At 38.3% G+C, this 20,973-nt stretch overlaps 1 protein-coding gene across 3 annotated transcripts; it reads left to right on the top strand.

Annotated features, from left to right (window-relative positions):
- Positions 1-16: 16 nt before the first annotated feature.
- Positions 17-17,226, top strand: CNOT7 (CCR4-NOT transcription complex subunit 7). Of its 3 annotated transcripts, none has more exons than XM_090258897.1 (7): positions 18-216; positions 1,903-2,114; positions 3,912-4,105; positions 8,722-8,883; positions 11,687-11,831; positions 14,102-14,212; positions 16,284-17,226. In XM_090258897.1, the coding sequence occupies exons 2-7, from the start codon at positions 1,998-2,000 to the stop codon at positions 16,290-16,292; spliced, it is 738 nt and encodes a 245-aa protein (XP_090115023.1). In that variant the 5' UTR covers positions 18-216; positions 1,903-1,997; the 3' UTR covers positions 16,293-17,226. The 3 variants fall into 3 exon arrangements, with proteins under 3 accessions (XP_090115025.1, XP_090115023.1, XP_090115022.1); XM_090258896.1 differs by having other exon boundaries at positions 19-216; positions 15,794-17,226; XM_090258899.1 differs by lacking the exon at positions 8,722-8,883 and having other exon boundaries at positions 17-216; positions 15,794-17,226.
- Positions 17,227-20,973: the final 3,747 nt, after the last annotated feature.

The following is a 20,973-nucleotide window of genomic DNA, read 5'->3' as shown; positions in this document are numbered from 1 at the left end:
CTGCGTGGCGCGTCATCATCGAGAGCCCCCGCCAGAACGTGCGAGAAGCGACGGCGCAGCGCGGTGCGGCGCTGCCCGGACTCCCCTTCCCCCCTTGCTGGGCGAGAGGTGTCTATGGGGCATCCGCTGCCGCCGCCGCTCCCGCCACCGCCGCCGCCGCTGGGTGCTGTCTCTATGGCGAGGAGGAGGAGGAGAAGCGCGAGCTCAGTGATACAAGTAGATCCTGCGTCTGCCGCAGCCTGCGGGGGGAGGGGCGGCCGGGGGAAGTGGAAAGGGGGTGGGGACAGTGAACCTGAGAGGGTGCGCGATGGCGCCAGCTGGAGTGCGGCTGGCGAACCTAGGAGCTGGGTGGCGGGTCGGGGTTGGGGGGGGAAGGTAACTGGGGCCTGGGCCGGGGGGCGCTGGCGCGGAGCGATGACGCAAAGGCTTTGTACCTGGGGCTTCGATGTGGTGGGATGAAAATTGGGAGTGGAGGGCGGTGGCCTGGGTCCCCAGCTCCTCGGAATCCTTCATGCAGCGCCGTTTGGGAGTCAATCTGGCTCCAGTCAGTGGTTATCGGCACCTTCACCCTGGCGCTCTGCCAGGGGAGAGAGTTTCCTATGACTTGAATGTTCCTGTGCTGCCCTCTCGTTTTGGGGGGCAGCCTGCAGGACGGAGGTGCTACCTGAAGTCATACGGTCTCTGGTGCCTCTTCGCTTCTGGAGCTGCAATAGAGAGAGAGGGAGAGAAAGGCAGGGCTCAGCGACAGGGCCGTTCCGAAGGCTGTGCAGCGCAGGGGGAAGGGTCTCCCGGGTCTGTGGTTTCTGTTCTCAAAGCCCTCCGTTACACTTGTGACTGCCGAGGTGAGAGCGGGGGAGGGAGTTCATAGTCTTTTTTTTTTTTTTTTTTTTTTTACCTTTGTTATGATTTTTTTCAAACTCTGAAAAATGAAGGCGCCTTTTCCTGCTCAAGAATCAAAATATTGGTCTTTTCTGTTATCAGATACCATGAAACCAGTGTGTATGGGCCAGAAACGTGAGGTGTGTGTGTGGTAACCAAGGGAAATGCTCTGATTTTTAGGAAATTAGAAAGAATCAGGAATGCCTTTCTTTCTCCCTCCTGCAGTTATGGACGTTCAGACAGTCTTTGTGTCTATTATTCTCAGAAAGAGCGTTTTTCCTTTTTTTTATTTTTACTTTTTAATTTTTTAAAATTATTTATATGTTTATTTATTTTTAGAGAGAGGGGAAAGGAGAAAGAGAAGGAGAAAAACATCACTGCGTGGTTGTCTCTCACTCGTGCCCCCACCTGGGGACCTGACATGCAACCTAGTCATGTGCCCTGACTGGGAATCGAACCAGCGACCCTTGACTCGCAGGCCAGCGCTCAATCCACTGAGCCACAGCAGCCAGGGCTTTATTTTTTAATTTTTGAGTTGGTTTAGCTTTGTCACCTCCAGTCAGGCTTAAATAATGGTAGTAAAGGAGACGTACTCAAATCAGATTTTGAGTGTTCTGTTAATTAGGATTAAAGCAAACATTACTTCTGTCCTAGTAACATCTGATCTTCTCACGTGGATATCAGTATTTCACTTTTCATTTTTGTCAAAAAATGGATATCTTGATCAATTTTTGTTCAGAGTGAGTTGGAATTCAGAGCAGTCTTTGATTAGTGAGACGTGATTAGTACGTACACGTAAAACACACTGTTTTGATATAACTGATTAGCACCAGGAAATTTGTGTTGTAGTCCTTTTTTTCCTACCGATGAGCTGTGTGCTTTTAGGCAAGTCCCTTCCTAAACTTTGATTGTCTTATGAATGAAGAACTTTGAATAAATAATCTCTTAGGTTTCTGTCAACTCAATTCTGTGATTCTGGTTTCTGGTACAGCTAGATTTTATTTTGGTTTTTATTTTTAACAGGTACACAAATAAAGGATAAAGTATTTTATGAAACAGATCTTCAATCAAGTATAACATTTTTGATGCTTGGCAGCTAGACTCCTTGTGCCCTCACTATGCCGGCAGCAACGGTAGATCATAGCCAAAGAATTTGTGAAGTTTGGGCTTGCAACCTGGATGAAGAGATGAAGAAAATTCGTCAGGTTATTCGAAAATATAATTACGTTGCTATGGTATGCTTGTGATCAAATATCTTTAAAATGCTTCTTATAAAGGGGGAAGAAGGATTTTGAAAGTCTTGGATTCAGCCCTTATGGTTGACTTTTTTTTCTATTAGGGATTAATTTTATTATGAAAAGAAAATTTTGTCAGTGTTCTCCAACCAAAGATCATGGGGAACACACCTGTAATGTGACAAGTTGGGTTTATTACTCATTGGAGTGAGGGAAAAAGCATACCATTGGAGGAGTCTTGTGTCAGTGGTTTTAGGTAGGGATTGAGAAAGCAGGGCTTTGCTCTGGCTTGGATGTTGTCAGGAGCTCGGGTAATTCTGTGGTAGGGTATCTTTATCAGTCTTAACTACAGTAGCGTGAGAGAAAACAAGAGGAAGTCCGAAGCTATAAAGAAGCAACAAGTCTGTCATTGAGACAGAAGGATGTTTGGTCGTTTTCGTGGCTTGGGACGACATTTGTGTTTTTGTCTGTGTTCAGTCATCATGACAGAGTGGCCTTTGTCCGATATTGAAGTGTGAAATTGTTTATATTCAACAGAAGAACATTAGGACCATTAGGCCAGCTCCTAGCAATACTAAGTCCTAACTGATAATACCGGGTGGGCTCCCACGCACTAGGGAACTCCCAGATGTCTTTCTCAAACAGACAGACAGACAAACAAAAATCAGATCTGCCGGTGAAACATTGTAATCTGCAGTTTTTTGGTTTGGCATTTTATTTATTTTAAAATTATCAGTGGAGTTCCATGAACATACTGTGCTGTTAAGTGTCTCTGCTTTTGTTTGTGCTCTTCAGTCTGCCTGCTCTGTCTTAGTTCTAACTGCTCTGCTTCTTGATATCTTGTACATGCGTTAGAGCTCCTCTTCTGTTTCCTAGGTAATGCGCTTTGTGAAGCACCTAGCATAACACATAGCACCCAATAAAGTGGTTATTGAGTTGGGCTGAGTATAAAGAAGTTTTAATCTTTTTACTGTTCATTGTGACTTGGTATTTAGATTTTGTTCTTGGCTTTCTAATTCGAATTTTCATGCTTAACTGATGTATCATTTTATCAGTATTTTTAATACAAGTAATACGCTTCTGTGGGGAGGGACAAGTTGGTTAAAATATGAATATTTGAGTATACACAGACAATGCTCTATTTAATAAAGCTGTATTTACTCATAGTGAGAATTGAAATTTTAATCCAATAGAAATTGCTAGTGATCACTTATTTCTCAGATGATAAGGAGAGACAGCATTAGAGACGTGATAGCATTCTACAGGAGTGATTGGGCGGCATGCAATTTTTGATGACCTGGTTTCTCTGGAGTATAGAGAGAGTGCTGTTTTAACTCAAGAAATTAGGAGGGTTCGCTGTTTAGTTAAACCTTCCCTCAGAAAAGTGATTGGAGAGTGTGATGCATTTTTCCATTCTTTTTGACCAGTTCTTTGTTGCTTTTAACATGAGAATAGCATAGTTTTACATACCCCTTGAGAAATACCAATTTATGATTTTTTTCCCTCTTTTTGGGGGGAATAGAGTACTTGGTTACATTTATCATGCTTATCTTATACATAGTAATTTTTTACTGATGTGATATTTAAAGTAAGAAAAACTCGGTAAGTTTGTAGAGTTTCATTTTATGGTTCCAAAAAGCAATGCTCTTCTTAGTTAAAAGGTACTTTGTAATGGACTATGTGTAGAATATCATCTGTTACAGGATTCTTTGATTTGTACCAAAAATTGGTTATTTAATCTAGGAATTTGTGGACTGTGGTTTTTAGTAAATAATGAATTTTAAAACTATTTTACAGGACACCGAGTTTCCGGGTGTGGTTGCAAGACCTATTGGAGAATTCAGGAGCAATGCTGACTATCAGTACCAACTACTGCGGTGTAATGTAGACTTGTTAAAGATAATTCAGCTAGGACTGACATTTATGAATGAGCAAGGAGAATACCCTCCAGGAACTTCAACTTGGCAGTTTAATTTTAAATTTAATTTGACGTAAGTGGGAAATAACTTCCTTTTTTTTTTTAATTTTTGGAATTGATTTCCCTCAAGTATAGTGAATGAAATTCTAACTGAATAGAGATAGCATACTTATCCTGGAAATACTTAAAACCTAAAACTTCAAAGGTTAGGTTTCTTCTTTGTATTATTGGAGCAAAAATAATTAACTAAAGAACACTCCTAAATTCATGTACTTTGAATTTTAGAAATGTTATGTGAAAAGTATGACTGCCACTTTTTTCTTCTTTTTTTTTAATTTGGAAAACTTGAGTATTGAAAATACTTCTTAATAGAAAAAAATAATTAGAACATTAGCTTCACTTTAATAGTTATGCTTCATGTGAAGAGATTTTTTATTACAGTCATACTCCAGTTTATGAGTAGATTATATGTGGTAAGATGTTTCTTGGAAACTTGGGTCCATTTTCCTTTCAAATCAATGTTATATAATGGTTATATTCCCAGGTCAGCCCATAAAACCTCTTATAACTTAACATATAGCAGAAGTAATAGTGTCCTTTAGCCTGGTGTTTCAGCAACAGTTCAGAATCTGGCACATTGTCTTCCAGAATCTGAATTCTAACTCAAGCTCTGGGTCGAAACCCAGTTTCCTAACTTGTAATTCTTCTCTTATTGGTAGGAGCAGTCCTGATAGCTTAGGGAAATTTAGATTGTTTGGGCCAAGGGCTGATTGTTTACAACCTGACTGTGAGTAGGGGAAATGTTTACTACATTTAAAGTACATTACAGTATTGCAGTGTCATATTTGACAGCATGTACTTGTGTAATACAATGTGACATCTGATTTGAAAACCTGTAGAAGATGTGGGACAGTTGATGGTAGTGCCAATGTACGAGCCTCCCATTCTCCGTAGAATACTGTGATATTTCACATTTAAGATTTAAAGGAAAGAGCGCTGATGATTTTAGAGGGCAGTGTTGTCAATGTTGCAATAGTATGGCTCATAATTGCATTGTGTGTAGCCTGACTCCCTGTTTTACTCTGTTGGATTTAAAAAAGTACCCTCTAGACCTTGTAAAGGGTGAAAAAATACTTGTCTCTATTCAAACTGATGATAACCTTTTTATAAGTACTAAAGCGCTGAAACACAGAAAATAGCTTTTATCCTTTTCCCAAAAGAACGCTTTTTAAAATTATTTCTTTATCATTTCATTTGTTCCATGCTACTTTTTTCAAAACTGGCCATTATTAGAACATTGTTTTTAACTAAGATACTGTTGTGATCCCAGTACATGCATTGGAGATGACCCATCAGTGTCTCAGTTTCGGTAAAATTAACATTTTTCTCATCTAGAAACATCTTTGTTGTAATAACTGCTTTTTAGTACAGTCTCCGAAAGACATTTTTCTTATACAGAAAGGGCTGCTGTTTATTTGCTGTGCCGTTTCTACTAGTGTTAATGTCTTGGGAGATGTTTAAGGAAAAGGATATAGTGAAAAATATTATTTAAGTAGAAAAGGTCAGTTGGAAGATAAAACCGCTGTTGCCTAATGTGAAGACAGAGCACCTTCAACAGAAGCTTGGATGTATGGAAGGAAGATGGAAATTCACGTTTTATTTTGTGCCTAGAATGGATATGTCAGCAGCTGTGCTAGGCACCGGGGACATAGAATGGAAGAAAGTTGGTTGTGGTGATTATAACTCAGTGTTCCCATAACTCTTCTCTGTTCCCTGTATCTAACATCCAAGAATTAGAATTGTTAGAAGCTGATCAATAGATAGCAGTCTCTCCAACTGAATTTGAGGTTGATATGTACATAAAAATTGAAGTGGGAGATTGATGAGCTGTGAAGAAGAAAAGAAAGCCATGGGCAGAATTCCACTAACAAATCAAAAGAGATTAGAATGAATTTTTTCTAAAGAGTCATCAATTTGATGATGACAGTAATTCTTGATAGTTGAGAGAATCATTTGAATAGTGTGACAGGGGTAATGGGGTCATGGCTTCCGTGGTAACAGAAAGGAAGACTTCCTTTGAGGAGGTGGCAGTGCAGAGGAGGGGGAGAGCACCATAAGTAGAGGGACAGAAATCGAACAAAGGGCAGCTTGTATTTTGTTCTACAGATAATGTACAGGCATTGGAAGGTTATAGGATGGTTATCGCTTACGGAATTGCAGGCTCTTTCTGTTGCCTTTCATAGCCTTTGCATAACTGGGGGGAATCTGTGTTCTTACCTGTTGGAGTACGTTAGATACTAAGTTTAGTAGCCATCTGTATTTGGGACAGTCTGTATTTCAGTTTATTTACCTTTTATCTTACTCAGAATTTTTAGCATAAATTTCAATATATAGGAGAGTACACTTTAACAGATTAAAATTTTTGGTGAGCCAGGAGTGCATTGAGGTTGGAGGGTATTTCTAAATTGTAAAATCTCTAATCATGTTTAAAAATGTGAATTTGTGGGGTAGACTAAATTTGTATTTGTAGGTAGAGGTAATTTCAATACATTTACTGAATTTAGCATATCTAATTGAGTTTGTTTTTAACGGTAGGATGGACAGCTTTGGTTTTTTTTGTTTTTTTTTTTTTGGAAAAAAAGTTTTTAGAGATTTGTACGTGGTTTTCATTTCTGTTTGATTATCATACCTGGGTCTTTTGTCACCATAAACTTCAGTAGTCGATTAGTGTTAGGGGTGATCACATTGCTGTTCACTGCTGTTCTGAACAGATTGGTCTTAGTAAGCTAGCCCTGGCACCCACAACAATTCTAATATATAAACAATATTCAAACTGCTTACTTGAGATTAGCATATTTTAATATTTTCCTAGGATTTTTGAGGGTAGGTAAGGCAGGGTGAAATGATTTCAGAACTTAGAATGGACACCATTGAAAATGGACAGTGTTGATTCACAGAATTGAGTCATTACAATTAGGGAGTTGCCCTTAGCACATGAAGTATTTTTTGTCCTGTTTGGAGGGTTCCCAGTTTTCTCTTTCTGATTACATGGATATTATGAAGCATGGAATGCATTCCAAATGATACACTGTTTGGCCCAGTGACATCTAGATGACAACTCATTAACTTACTGAATTGAGCTATATGAAGTATGCGGGAAAACAATTTATATACATGTTTTCTTTACCAACCTACTTGAGCATAAAACACCTGAGGAAGTCATTCTGGTCTCTCTCCTGAGAATTGGGATTCAGTAGGTCTAGGCCTGGGGCCTGGGAATCCACGTTTCTGGTTAGTTCTCTGGATGATTGGTATCATTGGCCAAGTTTGGGAAATACTGGCTTAAATAGTGCAACACTCACTATTCCACTTCACGTATGTTTTGATTGGATGATATGACGTTGAACAAAACACGAAAACGATTGCCCTCTGGAAGCTTACCTCTGGTTCAGAGAGAGAGAGAGAGAGAGAGAGAGAGACGTTAAACTAAAAGCGAGCGTATGGCCCAGAATAATGTGAGTCTGGAGAAAGATAAGCCCTTGTGTGGTTGTCATTGCTAACGCGTGCCGCCCCTGTGGGCAGCCCAGCCTGACGGTGGGAGTCTAGTTGTTTAAGATATATATTTTTATAATAAGACCAATAATATCTGTTGTTTAAAGAAAAAACTTGTATTGGGCTTACTCAGATATTCTTCTTAAAGGGTTTTCCAGGGGAAAATTTGACAGTAATTGTGGTTTTTCTGTTTTTAAATATTTCAGTGGCTAGTTGTACTTTTTCATTTTTATATTGTTCTATTACAGTTGTCCAATTTTCCCCCCATTTCTCTCCCTGCCTCACCCACCTGCCCCCTCTTAGTTTTATTTTTCAAAGACATTTGGAAGCAGATTGATGTCGAGAGAACAGACTATAAGAATGCATTTTGGCTCAAGTATGATGTTCCTTCCAGTTGAATCAGTTTTGTTTAAGCTTTCATTAGGATTGTGTTTGCTAAATGATGGAAAGCAGTATTCTTACAAATTAAAAATAAATAAAAAGATAAGCCTAATGGACAATGCATAAAATACTTTTCATTCTCAGAAACAGATACCTTTATTTTATCACTTATTTAATTTAATATTTTGGGTACCTGTGTGTACTTAGAAAGTAAAGTCTTCAATGACTGGTTTATTATATTTAGATTTCCTGGCTTGATGTTTGGAAGGTGACCTAGGATTCAGGTTGTTAGAAGAAATGATTGCTGTGGTAGCGGAGTCCTTCGTTTTAGTCAGTTTACTGCACGTTGGGGCCGTGGAAAAGGCTGATTATTAGTGAAGAGGAGGCACCTCCTTTTTCTTCAGTCCGGAACGCAGCCTAACTCGGCCTCCTCGGTCCTCTCCGCTGTTCTCTGGTGCCGCTACGAGCAGGCAGCCTAGCCTAGGCCCTGTCCCCTCACCTGGCAGCATTCAGGTGGCCGGGAACTGAATTCATAGTAAAGATTAGAATCTCATCACTCCACTGTTTGGGATGGTTATTTATGTACGCTCCCTTTTCTGAAATAATTGTATTTTCTTTCCATATGTGTACATTGCAACAACTGGACCTCAGGCAACACCCCTTCTTGTCTGTGGCATTGTAGTTCTTGATATAAGTCGGGAAAAACAGTTTGAAATACGGCACTTTTGAATGTTGTGTTTCTTCTTCTCCTGCCAGGGAAGACATGTATGCCCAAGACTCTATAGAGCTACTCACAACATCTGGTATCCAGTTTAAAAAACATGAAGAGGAAGGAATTGAGACCCAGTACTTTGCAGAACTTCTCATGACATCGGGAGTGGTCCTCTGTGAAGGGGTCAAATGGTTATCATTTCATAGGTAAAAAAATGGCATGTGTTTTTGCCACACACAGCCTCGCACTGCAACAGCTTTGAGTGAAGTGCTTAAATGAAATAGAATACAAATAAATAAATGGGGAAAGATAACCAACAAAAGAAAATGGCATATGTGTCACCATTTCCTGCCTGCTTTGCCCTTGGCATGTGTCACTCTTTCAGCACCTTCAGGCTCAGTTCTAAAAGAATTGGCCACTGTGAAGCGGTCTCCTAACTCGTAAGAGACTGATGTCGGTCTACTTAATCGTTAATAATTTGGGACCCATTTTTGCCCACAAGAGAGACAGCGTTGCATAGTGGGAAAGGGTCCAGGCTGGAAAATGGCCCCTGGTTTCACTGCAGCGGTGTCATTTGGAATCTGTTACCTGCGGTAATTGAATACTACCCAGCCTGAACAAAACCATTCATTCGTTCAGAAATATTTACCATCTGCCATGTGCCTGGCACTGCGATAAAATTCTAGGGATTAAGATTGAACAAAACAGACTGAAATCTTCACCCTCATAGAGTTTCCCTTCTGGTAGGTGTGCATACAATTTCTCTAAATGATGAAATTTGTATTATGGTTTGTGGGATGGTGAAAAGTGCTATGGAGGGAAAAAAGCAAAGAAGATGCTAGGGGTTGGTGGGGTGCCGATCGATAACAGCACTTTAAAACCATCTAGTAAGGTGCTTTACAGTAAATTCTAAGAACACAGTAGTTGTTAATTCTTTGTTACTATAAAATGAAACTAGATTGTTGCAGAGACTTTCTAGGGAGAAAATGAGTTTCTTTTGTAATAATAGCCTTTGGGTAAGAGAAAGAGCATGCCTATCTGAGTAACAAGTTAACCTGGCAACCCAGGGACTAAAAGTGGCCTTGGTTATGTTCTGGTCGGCCTTTTGTTATGTTTCTTTAAGTATTGTATTATGCAGGTGTTGATGTTCTTACACCTGGTCCACTTCACCTTTTTATAAAAAGACCGTCTCCCACATGCATTGGCATTGTCGTCTCTGACCCCTGGAATGATTACGGTGAAGGGTGCTTGTGTTGTGAACCTCGACGCAGCACTCGTCAGTGGTTTTTGAGTGGGAGATTCTGAACATACTAAGTCCTACGTGTCGTCTTTTCTCTCTGTTCCATCTGAACCGGTACCTCGGGAGGCAAGACTGAAATCTCTTAATTTGAGGAATGTTTTTGAGTTCTTTTTTCGCTTTCCTGGTCAGTAGGATACAGAAGAATGGGGAAGAATTGTCCTGCCCTTTATTGTATATAAAACATGGTTTTTCATTCAGAAATTATTGTAAGCAAATACTGTGTCATATGTACTAGGCACCAGAGGCAGTAAGATGAACAGAAGCAGGAAGGGTTCACGTCATCTTAGAGTCCACAGCAGACTCATACATTTGAATACTTCTCAAGATATGTTGATTTTATTCTATAAAATATTAAATATTTTCTTCATAATCTAATCTATCTCTAGAAGGTGAATACTAATTAAATGTATGAATCCTGAACTCTATACAGTCTTCCTTTTACTAGTAGTAAGCAAATGCTGTATTGACTTATATTTTAGGTTGACAGCAGAGTCTTGCCAACTACCAGAAATTTCAAGGTTTTTGCTGTTTATTGTTTATACCTGATATTTCTAAGTGGTCTTCAGTGGTAAAGCTTTTTTTTCCCTCCCAGATTAGAAGTAAAATTCTTTTATATTTTTTTAATTGTATTTCTCCTATTACTGTTGATCCCCCCATACTGTCTTCTACCTCCACGCACCCACTAAGTCCCTAATAGAAGTAAAATTTTGAATATTAAATAATTTTATTTTCTATCCTCCCCAGAAGAGATATTAATAATATATCTCATCAAATGTTGAGTTCCAACTATGTGCAATAAAGAAAAAAAATTTTTTTTCATGTGATCTCTGCCCTTTAAACTGGTGGAGAAAACAGTACACACATTTTAAAGGATAGTGCAAGAAGACAGCTGGTGTGAGAAGTGGGAGCTGGGCTCTCCAGGGAAGGCATGTGTGCATAAGAACGGTAGACAGGGACAGGAAGGCGTGTGACTGTGTCGCAGGCGTGCGGGGGCTGTAAAGCTGTGGGAAAAGTGAGGGAGGCACAGGAGATCCCGACTCGAGAGGGCTTTGTATTTTGTTCTCCAGATACTTCTCAGCTTGCCGCCTTCGCTTATTTTATGCGCTCATTCCCATTAGTATCTTGGGGAACCATCATGAGATGGAACAGAAAGGATTTTGAGGGAAGAGAGGACTTACTAATAAAGTCATGTGAAGGAAGTGAATATACTTTAGTAGGATATTAACTGGATTTTTGACGTATGTGACCTCTTATATGTAAAAGATGGGAAGATCTGCATTATTTTTGCCTCCTGAATGCCATTTCTCTTGCTACCATTAGACATTTTTAGCCAAGTTTTCATTATTTATTCATTTCCATAGTTATTTAAATTTTTTAGATACCTACTGTGGGCAGTTTGATACTCACCTTGGAGAGTTCTCTATTCAAGGATCAGCAAAATAGTTCAGTGACTACAGGCTTGGGGTGGTACTAAAGATTTGCATATTGGCATTGAGTGACGAAGTGACATGGTCTCTGTAAGATGATGACATTTTTCCATTGTAATTGTGAATATGTTTATTTTCTGGTTTTGTGCACTTTTTTTTTTTCTTTTTTTTTTGGTCTGTTCCTTTTTGCCTAATGTGTGACTCAAGATTTGTACCAGAAAAGATTTTTCATCTCTATGGTATTTATCGTCCCTCTTCTGTATTCTTTTAACCCTTTTGTAGTGGTTATGACTTCGGCTACTTAATCAAAATCCTGACCAATTCTAACTTGCCTGAAGAAGAACTTGACTTCTTTGAGATCCTTCGATTGTTTTTTCCTGTCATTTATGATGTGAAGTACCTCATGAAGAGCTGCAAAAATCTCAAAGTAAGGCTTCGAGTGGCTTTATCTGTAATCTGCACACAATTCAGACTGAGTGACATGTAGCATCCTAGGCGGGGATGTTGATTCAGACCATGTTTTTGAGTTTTATAGTAAGTGTAGTTACATTATCTGGTCACTGATTCTTTTTCTTGCATAAATAATGCTTTATAGGAAATCCTTTTGCAAACCTTTAATACATACTGGCAGAGTAAGTTTTCGGTCAAGTTCCAACCAAGGATGAGATTTTTGTCATTGCTTGCCGGATTGAAAATTATAAACCAGCATAGAAACTAGGAGGCTCTCATGCACCAAAGTGCAAGTTTTCACCCTGCCAACATGCGTGTAATCTGTCCACACAAGGCCGGCCCCAAGGTGGCCAGCAGTGGGCGGAGGAGTCAGGAGTGCAGGGTCCCCCTTCAGTTGATCTTTGTGAGATTGTTTTGTTGGGTCTAGTCATAGAATCAGGGTGCAGGGATTGAATTAAACAGGGAAAAGCGGGTTTTCTCCCACCCCGGCCCACCCCCCAGCCCAGAGATGTTGATCTGTTAGTAATAATCGCTATAGTAAAGAGATGTCCTGTCTGGACAGTAACTTACATTCTGACACTGCTTGATGTGCATAATAATTTGTTACTTTTGAACATTTATTTAAAAGAAAAGTTTCTTTAATAAGGAAAAGTACTCCTTTAGTTTGAGAGCGAATTCCCTGAGGATGGCGTGGTCTCCTAGGGAATAGAGTGGTATTATTGCTTCAGATGTGTTTCTGTTGAAGCTGTGACCAAAAAAAAAATTACGTAAAGTCTGTGCTTCAGGGAACCTACGTCACGTTTGCTCAGGTTTTCTCCTCACCAGGTTTTTAGAAGTGCAGGTGAAGTTATTCTTTTAAGAGATGGTAAAAACTAAGAGCATTACTTTTATGCAGAAAGATTTTAGGAATTAAATAAGAAACTTTGCTTTGACAGGTGAGCCAAAAATCATTAGAGAAAGCCTTTTGGGAAAGTTTTAAGAAAGACTCCTTCATGTGTGTGGCACCTACGAGCAACAGGGTTCTGTGCAGTTTAAACAGACTCCGAGTTGTGGTTCTGGTGAACTTCCGTTGGGATAGCCTCACTACCCTAGACACTCAGTCCAAGCCCTGCAGTATCACATGCTGAGAATCCAAGGCCTGAATGTTGTAATGTAGCTTTGGAAATGCTTTAGTAAATTGACATAACAGTTTTTGGAAGCAGAGAACTCAATTATTGCTCGTTACGTGTGCTATTGGAAAGTTTCTAAGTATATCAAACATTCTGAATATGCCCCGAGCGACCTGGTGCGATAACATTGAGGTTTACGATGAAGGGGCTTTTTGACCTCCAGTCCACCGCCGGAATGGCCCTCTTCCGGTGCTCTCCTAAGCAGCTGCACATGATACCTAATCCTCATGCTATTTTTAGCAGAGAAGCAACTGCTGTGCAAAGCACTGTTTCAAGCCTGATAAACAGCAGGGCTGGTTTGTTAGCAGAGGCCTTAACAATGTAGAGAGGAATTTCTTTACGTTGTGTTTTCCTGATCTTGCTTTCCTTCCTTTCATTTCTTTCTACCTGTTGTCGCATTATTCCCTCCCTCATCCTTTTTTCCCTTCCTTCCTCTGCACTTTTTATTAATTTTCCCTTCCTTTCTTTCCCTCTCATCATCTTTCTTTTTTAATCCTATTGATGTTATCCCAGGCAGATTGTTAGCAGACCCTTCTAACGAGTTGAATTATAAAAACTTACTCTCTAACCAGCCAAACCATAATTAAGCATTTAGTGAATTCTTAAGATTTGATTAGTCATAATTGCCTTGTTTTACACCATTTAGGTGAAACTATTTAGAGATTACTGAGAAGCTTAAGAAAATTTGCAAGTACCTACCTACAGTCAGTTTTATAATAATTGATTAATGGATGGATTGACTGTGCATGTACTTGATAACGTTACCTTGTACATCTGTTACCTTTTATTTGCTTTGCTTATATATTTCGGAAAGTTATTTGCTGTCATGTGCCTTAAAGCATGTGACAAAGATAAATTTGCTCAATTAAGATCTAATTTTCTATTAAATTATAAACTTCACCCACTTTCAACAAACACAGTAGCAATGCACATTCTCTGGTGTTTTTCAGTCTTCATAAGGTCTATCTAAATGTTCTAAAGTTCATTTATATTTTGGTCATTGTCTAAGTTACAGAATTTGTGAATTCAGGCATTGCAATATTTCTCTCTTTTGACAGGCAATTTTTCTGTCTTCTAGGGTGGTTTACAGGAAGTTGCTGAACAGTTAGAGCTGGAACGGATAGGACCACAGCATCAGGCAGGATCTGATTCATTGCTCACAGGAATGGCCTTTTTCAAAATGAGAGAAGTATGAAGACATCAGTACCTTTTTCTTGGTTATTAGGTTGAGAACATTTAAGAAGTTTTGGGGCAATAAATTCTTAGTTAAGATATAGTTAGAGGTACTTTGTATAGGTCATATTTATCACACTTGAATGAAAGTATTTTAAAATAAGGCCTCTTGAAATAAGTTCGGAAGGAAATGAAAAAATAAGTTCTTTGGAACTTATTTTTAAAATACTTTTAAAAATACTTAAAAATTTAAAGTACCTTAGAAATCATGTCTGTCCAACCATATTATTCTTAGGTGAGAAATCTTATGCCAGAGACTAGTAAAGTTTTATCCAAGGTCATGTACATTATTGTGGGAGAACTCCAGAATTCTCGCCATAGACCATATCAATGCTGCTGCTGTAAATTCATGGAATGTATTCATATGTTAAGTTTCCTCTGGCTGTGTATTACTTTAGGTACTAAACTGCTGGTAAAAATGCTCTTTGCTCATTCCCTTCTTCAGTACTTAAGGATTTAGAGTAGGACTCATGCTTTTTAAGTAGATTGAGTCTTACCAAAAGGTTTTTAAATTCCAAAGGGGTTAAATAAAATTTGAAGTAGTAGTTTAATTAGAAATCATATTGAGCTGACCCACCTTAAATTGTAAAATGCTGAGGTAAATTCTTCAAACATAAAGAAGTCAGGTGTGGAAGAACGAAATTTAGAGAGCCCTTGCAATAGGTAAAATGCAAAGAAAAATTTTTTTGTGCAAAAGCAAAATAGAATGGACTTTTTTGCTCACAAAACGTTCTCCTATTTGCCAGGTATTTACTAAAATTCTTTTATGCTTTCTTAGACAGTGAAGAATTGACTATGAAGTCATTTGGCAGTTTAAGACTTTGTTAGAAATGTGTTAATAATAGAAAGCGTAATAGCTGTTTTGCCAAGTAGTATTGATTCAGAAGTGATTTGGACCCTGTTCATGAAAGTAAATACTTTCATGTTTTGTACTTCTTTCCAGTGCTACATTAGAGAATTAAATAACCTTTTGGATTTTTAGTTTTGCATTAAAAAAAGACCATAATGGTTCAGTTAATGGTGGATTTTTTTTGCCTTCTTCAAGGATAGTAACCGAATGTGAATGTTCTCAGACTTCGCTGTCCAGAACGTGTTTAGACTTTGGTTTGGTTGTTTTAGCCAACTTAGCCTTGCATGTAGACTCAAGGCTACTTACCTAACACCCCTCCAGCCCCCCCCCAATCACCACCATTGGCTGTTTTCATTTATTCTTACTGATGAGTACTGTTAAATTAATGGAATGAAAATGTTTGCCATTTTTCTATGCTTACAAATTCTCGTAAAAGTGGTCGAAATGTTAAAAGGGAAGCCGTGTTAATACATTTTTTTGTAGCCTTTTTCTTTGGTTTCTTTTGAGCTCTGCCCTTCTTGAGAACCTCAGTTTTACTGAATTTAAAGGAGCACCGTAGAAAAGAGCTGTCATTGTAGTTAATGAACAGTCATTACTTTCATTGCTGAAATATAAATTACCAGTGGTACCTTTTGGTTAAAATTATCTTTTTTTTTTTTTTTTTTTTTTTCCAAAATTCCTTTTTAGATGTTCTTTGAAGATCATATTGATGATGCCAAATATTGTGGTCATTTGTATGGCCTCGGTTCTGGTTCATCCTATGTACAGAATGGCACAGGGAATGCATATGAAGAGGAAGCCAACAAGCAGTCATGACATGAAATAGTCCTTTTATTTTTATTTCATTTGAGCTACACACATGCTTGTATGTAGGTTTTATCTCTGGTTGAACCCCTTGAACAACAGACAGTACTATTTTTCTTTCATTGCCCATTTTATTTTTTGTCTTTCAATACTAAGTACGACCATTCGCATTTCAGAGCTTAAAGCGAAAAGCATTCAGGTTAAATTGGCCTTAACGTAATACACTTGTGAGCAGGCGTATGTGACTAGAGAGCGGGAAAGCTGCGTCATATAAACTTGACCGACTTGAGCTTGGTTTGTCTCCCCTTTTCTAAATTAACTAGCACTGACTGTAATTTATTTCCCTGTTTCATGTCTCCCTTCCATTCTACAGGAGTTTTAGCTATTTGAGATTGTGGACCATCAATTTTGCACTTTAGAGAGTGATTCTGACTCAGATCCTGTTTTAGCAGAAAAGTTTCTTGCTCTTAGCTGGAAAAATGATCATCTGCCAACTTTATAAAGTATTTACTTGTTTTTGACCTGCGGAATCTAGTACATGCATTGTGCAAACAGTTGATTCAACAAGACTACAAAAAATAAAAGGACAGAAAACTACTGAGGAGCTTAATAACTGCTGTTTCTGTACGTAGTGTGTCATCTTCCAAGCACAGCTAGCGTCTGTCAGTTTCTGATTGGCATGTGTAGGCTGCTCTGTGGCCGAAGAACTTTTCAAACCAGCTTCAGGAAAATCCCTTGTTTGCGATCGGATGTTTATTGTCTGCCAGGAAACTGGTCTCCACGATGTTGAAGCCGCAGTTGTTTTATGGTAGTAGCACAATTCCCTTGATTTGTTTCTTTTTATTCCATCACTGTTCACCCTTATTTTTATTTTTTTAGATTTTACAGCCATACTTAATCGAGCTCTTGTTGATTCCACAAATCAATTTCATTAAAGTCCAAAGATAGCAAATCTTTAGGTATATTTTGTACCAAAATAAATTAGAAGACAAAAAATCGTGCTTTCGTAGTTGTTACAAAGATAAAGAATGGAGAGATTTGGTGCACAATAATAAAATACAAAAATATATGCATTAGCTATATGTGTGTTTATATTATACATATATAGCTAATATAATTTCCTGAGGAGTGTAATGTTTGTTTATTTTTTGTGTATATCTTTGCAATCTATTTTATATATATTGACAAAAGAGACTGTGAAATATTTAGCCATGCAGAATATGTGACTAGACCAGAGCATGTGTAGGAAGACATTTTGGTAATCATTAATTCTACCCGGAAATTATGGACTGCAAGTTATGATGTGTGTTATTGACACTTCAGTAATATTAGCAAATCTCCAAATGTTAGCCACATTGGTTTGTTTTCCTTGTACATCCTTTATTCATGATATTACAGTGCTGTGACTGGGTGGTCCTTTTTAAACAAAACATTATTTGCAAAACAGAGGTATTATTTGTTTTTAAAGCTTTTGTAAATAAAGGCTTCAGAAATGTTTTCTTATATGTGTTGATGACTGGTAATTTTGTTTTGGAAATATTTCGGGGATGTATGTGTATATTTTTTAATTTCGGCAACTGAACAAAGTTCAGTTGCTTCATTAACTATAGCTAATTATTGAAAAATCAATCTGAGCCTTTTGCATTTCAGCAATGTTGGCTTATTCTTTATGAACATCTCAAGTAGATGTTAAGAATTGATTTGTCTTCAAGAATGCATTTATTCTGAAAGATTTACAAAGTAAATGCACTTGGAATAACAATGCGGCTTTTTAAAGCTGGTATCTGATTGGTTTCCTTTTATTTTGATCATCATCTCAGGAAAAGGAATTACAAAGATAGCCTTTTAATGACATGTAGTTGCAGACTTTCATAGTTTGTATCAACTTTGGCTTCTGTCTCTTAAGAAGTAATATAATATTTTATAAGAGGAACATTATGACCTTTACTAAACCTAGCTTTTGGATAAAAAGTATTTGGCTGATACATTTTCAGTGTGCCTGAGCCATTAATTCCGGACTCTGCACGGTGTAGGAGAGCAAAGGCCAGCAAACGAAGGCCTGCAGGCCCAGACCAGCCTGCCACCTGTTGGTGTGGCCAGTGAGATGAGAACAGGCTTTACAGTATTCAGATGGCTGGGAAGAAAATTAATACTTTCTTACACGTGAAAGTCATGTGAAGTTTAAATTTTAGTGTCCATAAATAGTTTTGTCGGGATGCAGCCACACTCAGTCACTTGCTGTGACCACGCTGCACTGCGGTGGGGGCGTGGAGCAGCTGCTGCAGAAACTGCCCGTGGCATTCTCTTCACATTTCTACTTTGTATCCAGGACTACAAAAGAGCAACGGGTGTACAGGACCTGACAGCATCTGGAGTGTACTACGATATTTTATTACTCTTTCGGTCACCAATTCCTAGCCATTGTGTCTTAAGAAAAGCGCACTTTGAACGGTGTGCTTTTAAGGCATGTTGAAGTACGGATTGACTCGTGAAATGATGTAAAATACTGTGTTCTCATGCAATGACACTAAGTGCTAAAACATACAACATATGTTGACCTAACCAGGCTAACGTCTCATTGCAATATTCCCAACTCATGGGAACGTTAATATTCAGGAGAAGTAGAAGTCTTAGAATAACTCATCACAGCATTTCTTCACAAACAAAAAATGAAAATGCGGCTGTGACCAGAGTACCTTCGCAAGTGGCCCAGCTGTTAGCCAAACAAAGCCACTTACCAATGTGAGTTCTATCAGTTACGGCAATGCAGTAGCCCGAAGAAAGGTATCTGGAGAAAATAAAACTAGCCTTTTGGTGGGAACAGTTGAAGAGTGAGGACAGTGTTCACAAAATCAACAGTTAATTATAAAACAAATGATTGTTTTTCCTTGGCCCCTAGTGAGTAAGTACTGTCCAGCTCTTATTTGAGAAGTCAGTGCCTAGTTTGAAGTGACTGAAGAATTAGTTCCTATTGTATTAATAGTCTTTGTGGAACAACTACAGGGTATTTTCAAGAAGTTGAGCTAGCAAGTCAGTACAACCTGAAGTGGAACCTACTAAGACCTGATACAACTAATGGTAAAAATACGCATGGAGCAGGAAAACGTTTAGCTGGTAACATTTAAAAACTTGTGAAAATGTAGTAGGTGTTTGGGTTTGGCAGGGACCCGGTTCACTGTATCACACCTTTGTTTTCTTCTAAACCAGAATTAACATTGTTCATCACTAGCTGGCGTTTTTTTATTTCTGCAAAGATCATGTAGAAAGAGTAAATAAAATAATGATTTAACTATATCTATATAGATTTTCCTTCAGTTGATTATGATTGTTCTGGGAGTCATTTACATCATCTACTTCCTGCCTATGTGTAGTGTTCAAAGAACTTCAAAACACATTTGCATGTTATACTAGGATTAGTTATGTATTTAAGATTGCCTTTAATACTCAACTTGAACACAAACGTTTGATTAGCTCATTTAAGATGTTTTTAATACTAGGCTTTAGGAGACTGCACATACTGATAGAAAGACATGAAATCTGAACTCTGGCAACAGCTGAATAAAAAAACCGAAGCTTTCAATGGTATCAGTTCTTTAATCCAGTATCAACAGAATTCTGCTTTAGCAAATTGTTTTTTCCTCAATATAATTAAGCACCTTTGATCTGTCAAACTATTAAGTATTATCATTGAGCTCCTTAAAGTGTTAAACCTTCCCTGGAAGATGCAACATAAATCATGAAATGGTACTCTTTCCTTAATGAGCAATGAGTTCCTTTATGTAGCATAAACCAGAATCTAAAATCACTTATCAAAGCCCCCTTGGTTTAATTAGAACTCAGAAGTCAGTCAACAGATGAGTAATCTTATGTCTTGCCCCCAAATGTAAACTTAACAGTATAGAAATACGGAATACTGGCTATGAACAAGAACATCAAAGATCTATCGTTGGGCATTTGTCACCAGTTTTGTGTTTGCTGTGACTTCAGTGAGAAAGGACTGCAAGTGATACTAAGTCTCTTGGCATTGCCCACTCATCTAAACTTTCTGTTGGTGTAAGAACAATTACAGGGTGTCAGAAATTGGGCTCTTAGTTAACCTAGATTGCATTTTGGCAAAGCATCTTTACTTGTATCCTCTCGTGTGCACATAGAAAAAACATCTATTTCAGAGCTTCCTGCTGTGTTGGGAGATAATTCACGTTCCTAATTTTGATCCACAGAAGCTCCTCTGAAACAAGCCTACTGGAATTCATCCCTTCAGTGATGTCCGCTGGATACAACTCTATGAGAGAATAACAAATCCATCATGGCAAAGAGAAAAGGAAAGTGCGCGGTCTGGACCATTATAAAGTATGACACAGTTTCCTGTGTTCTGTAACAAAAAGTCAGGTTCTTCGGTAATTCTAAAGGAAATAGAGGGGGAACAGATGGATGGCTTAGTTTTAAAATCAAAAACTTGAATGTTAGCATGTGTTTAATGCCTTTAATAAGTGACCTGATCAGATTGCTCAAATGTCCATGGAAGTTAGAATCTGAATTTTTACCAAGACGAGGTTTAAAAAAATTCTAGTGGCACCTATGCAAAAGAATAACATTTAAGGTGTATAACGTGGTCTGCTTCCACATGTAAGAGGAAATACATTCAAAACTGGCTAAGTATGTGGAAAAGGAGAGAAGTTGTTTTCTACATAAGGATCTTGCCTAGAGATGTTATTTGTGCAAACCCATAGTCCGAAGGTGTCACTGTGGACAAAATGTTAGCAGGTTAGAACTTGTAGTCAGTCTCCGGGTAGGTGTGATGAATACCCTCTGGGTTTACAGGCAAGTGAATTTACTGCATTTACCATTTATGTGGTTCCTCTATGTTTGGTTTTTTAAAAAATTCATACCATTATTAGCACTATCACCTTAACAAGTAAATATTTCATAATGTGATGCGTATACCAAAGTGTACTGTATAACCTCAAAATCAGCTCAGCAAGTTTGCATGTATATCAAAATAAGGAAAATTTGCTAGTTTACAATATAATGGAGTTAACAGTTTTTTCACCGGGTCTTTTGAG

This window comes from Furipterus horrens, unplaced genomic scaffold (assembly GCF_987537825.1).
Source record: "Furipterus horrens unplaced genomic scaffold, mFurHor1.1.pri manual_scaffold_12, whole genome shotgun sequence".
Lineage (NCBI taxonomy): Eukaryota > Metazoa > Chordata > Mammalia > Chiroptera > Furipteridae > Furipterus > Furipterus horrens.
Note: the sequence above shows the minus strand (reverse complement) of the source record. Positions and strands in the feature narration are given on the sequence as shown.

What these genes read in the sequence shown, in the direction of transcription:
- CNOT7 (XM_090258896.1), top strand. Translation starts at nt 1,998, where the DNA reads ATGCCGGCAGCAACGGTAGATCATAGCCAAAGAATTTGTGAAGTTTGG. An exon ending in AATTTTAAATTTAATTTGAC is followed by an intron (nt 4,106 to 8,721) that starts GTAAGTGGGAAA and finishes TTCTCCTGCCAG; the next exon opens with GGAAGACATGTATGCCCAAG. An exon ending in AAATGGTTATCATTTCATAG is followed by an intron (nt 8,884 to 11,686) that starts GTAAAAAAATGG and finishes ACCCTTTTGTAG; the next exon opens with TGGTTATGACTTCGGCTACT.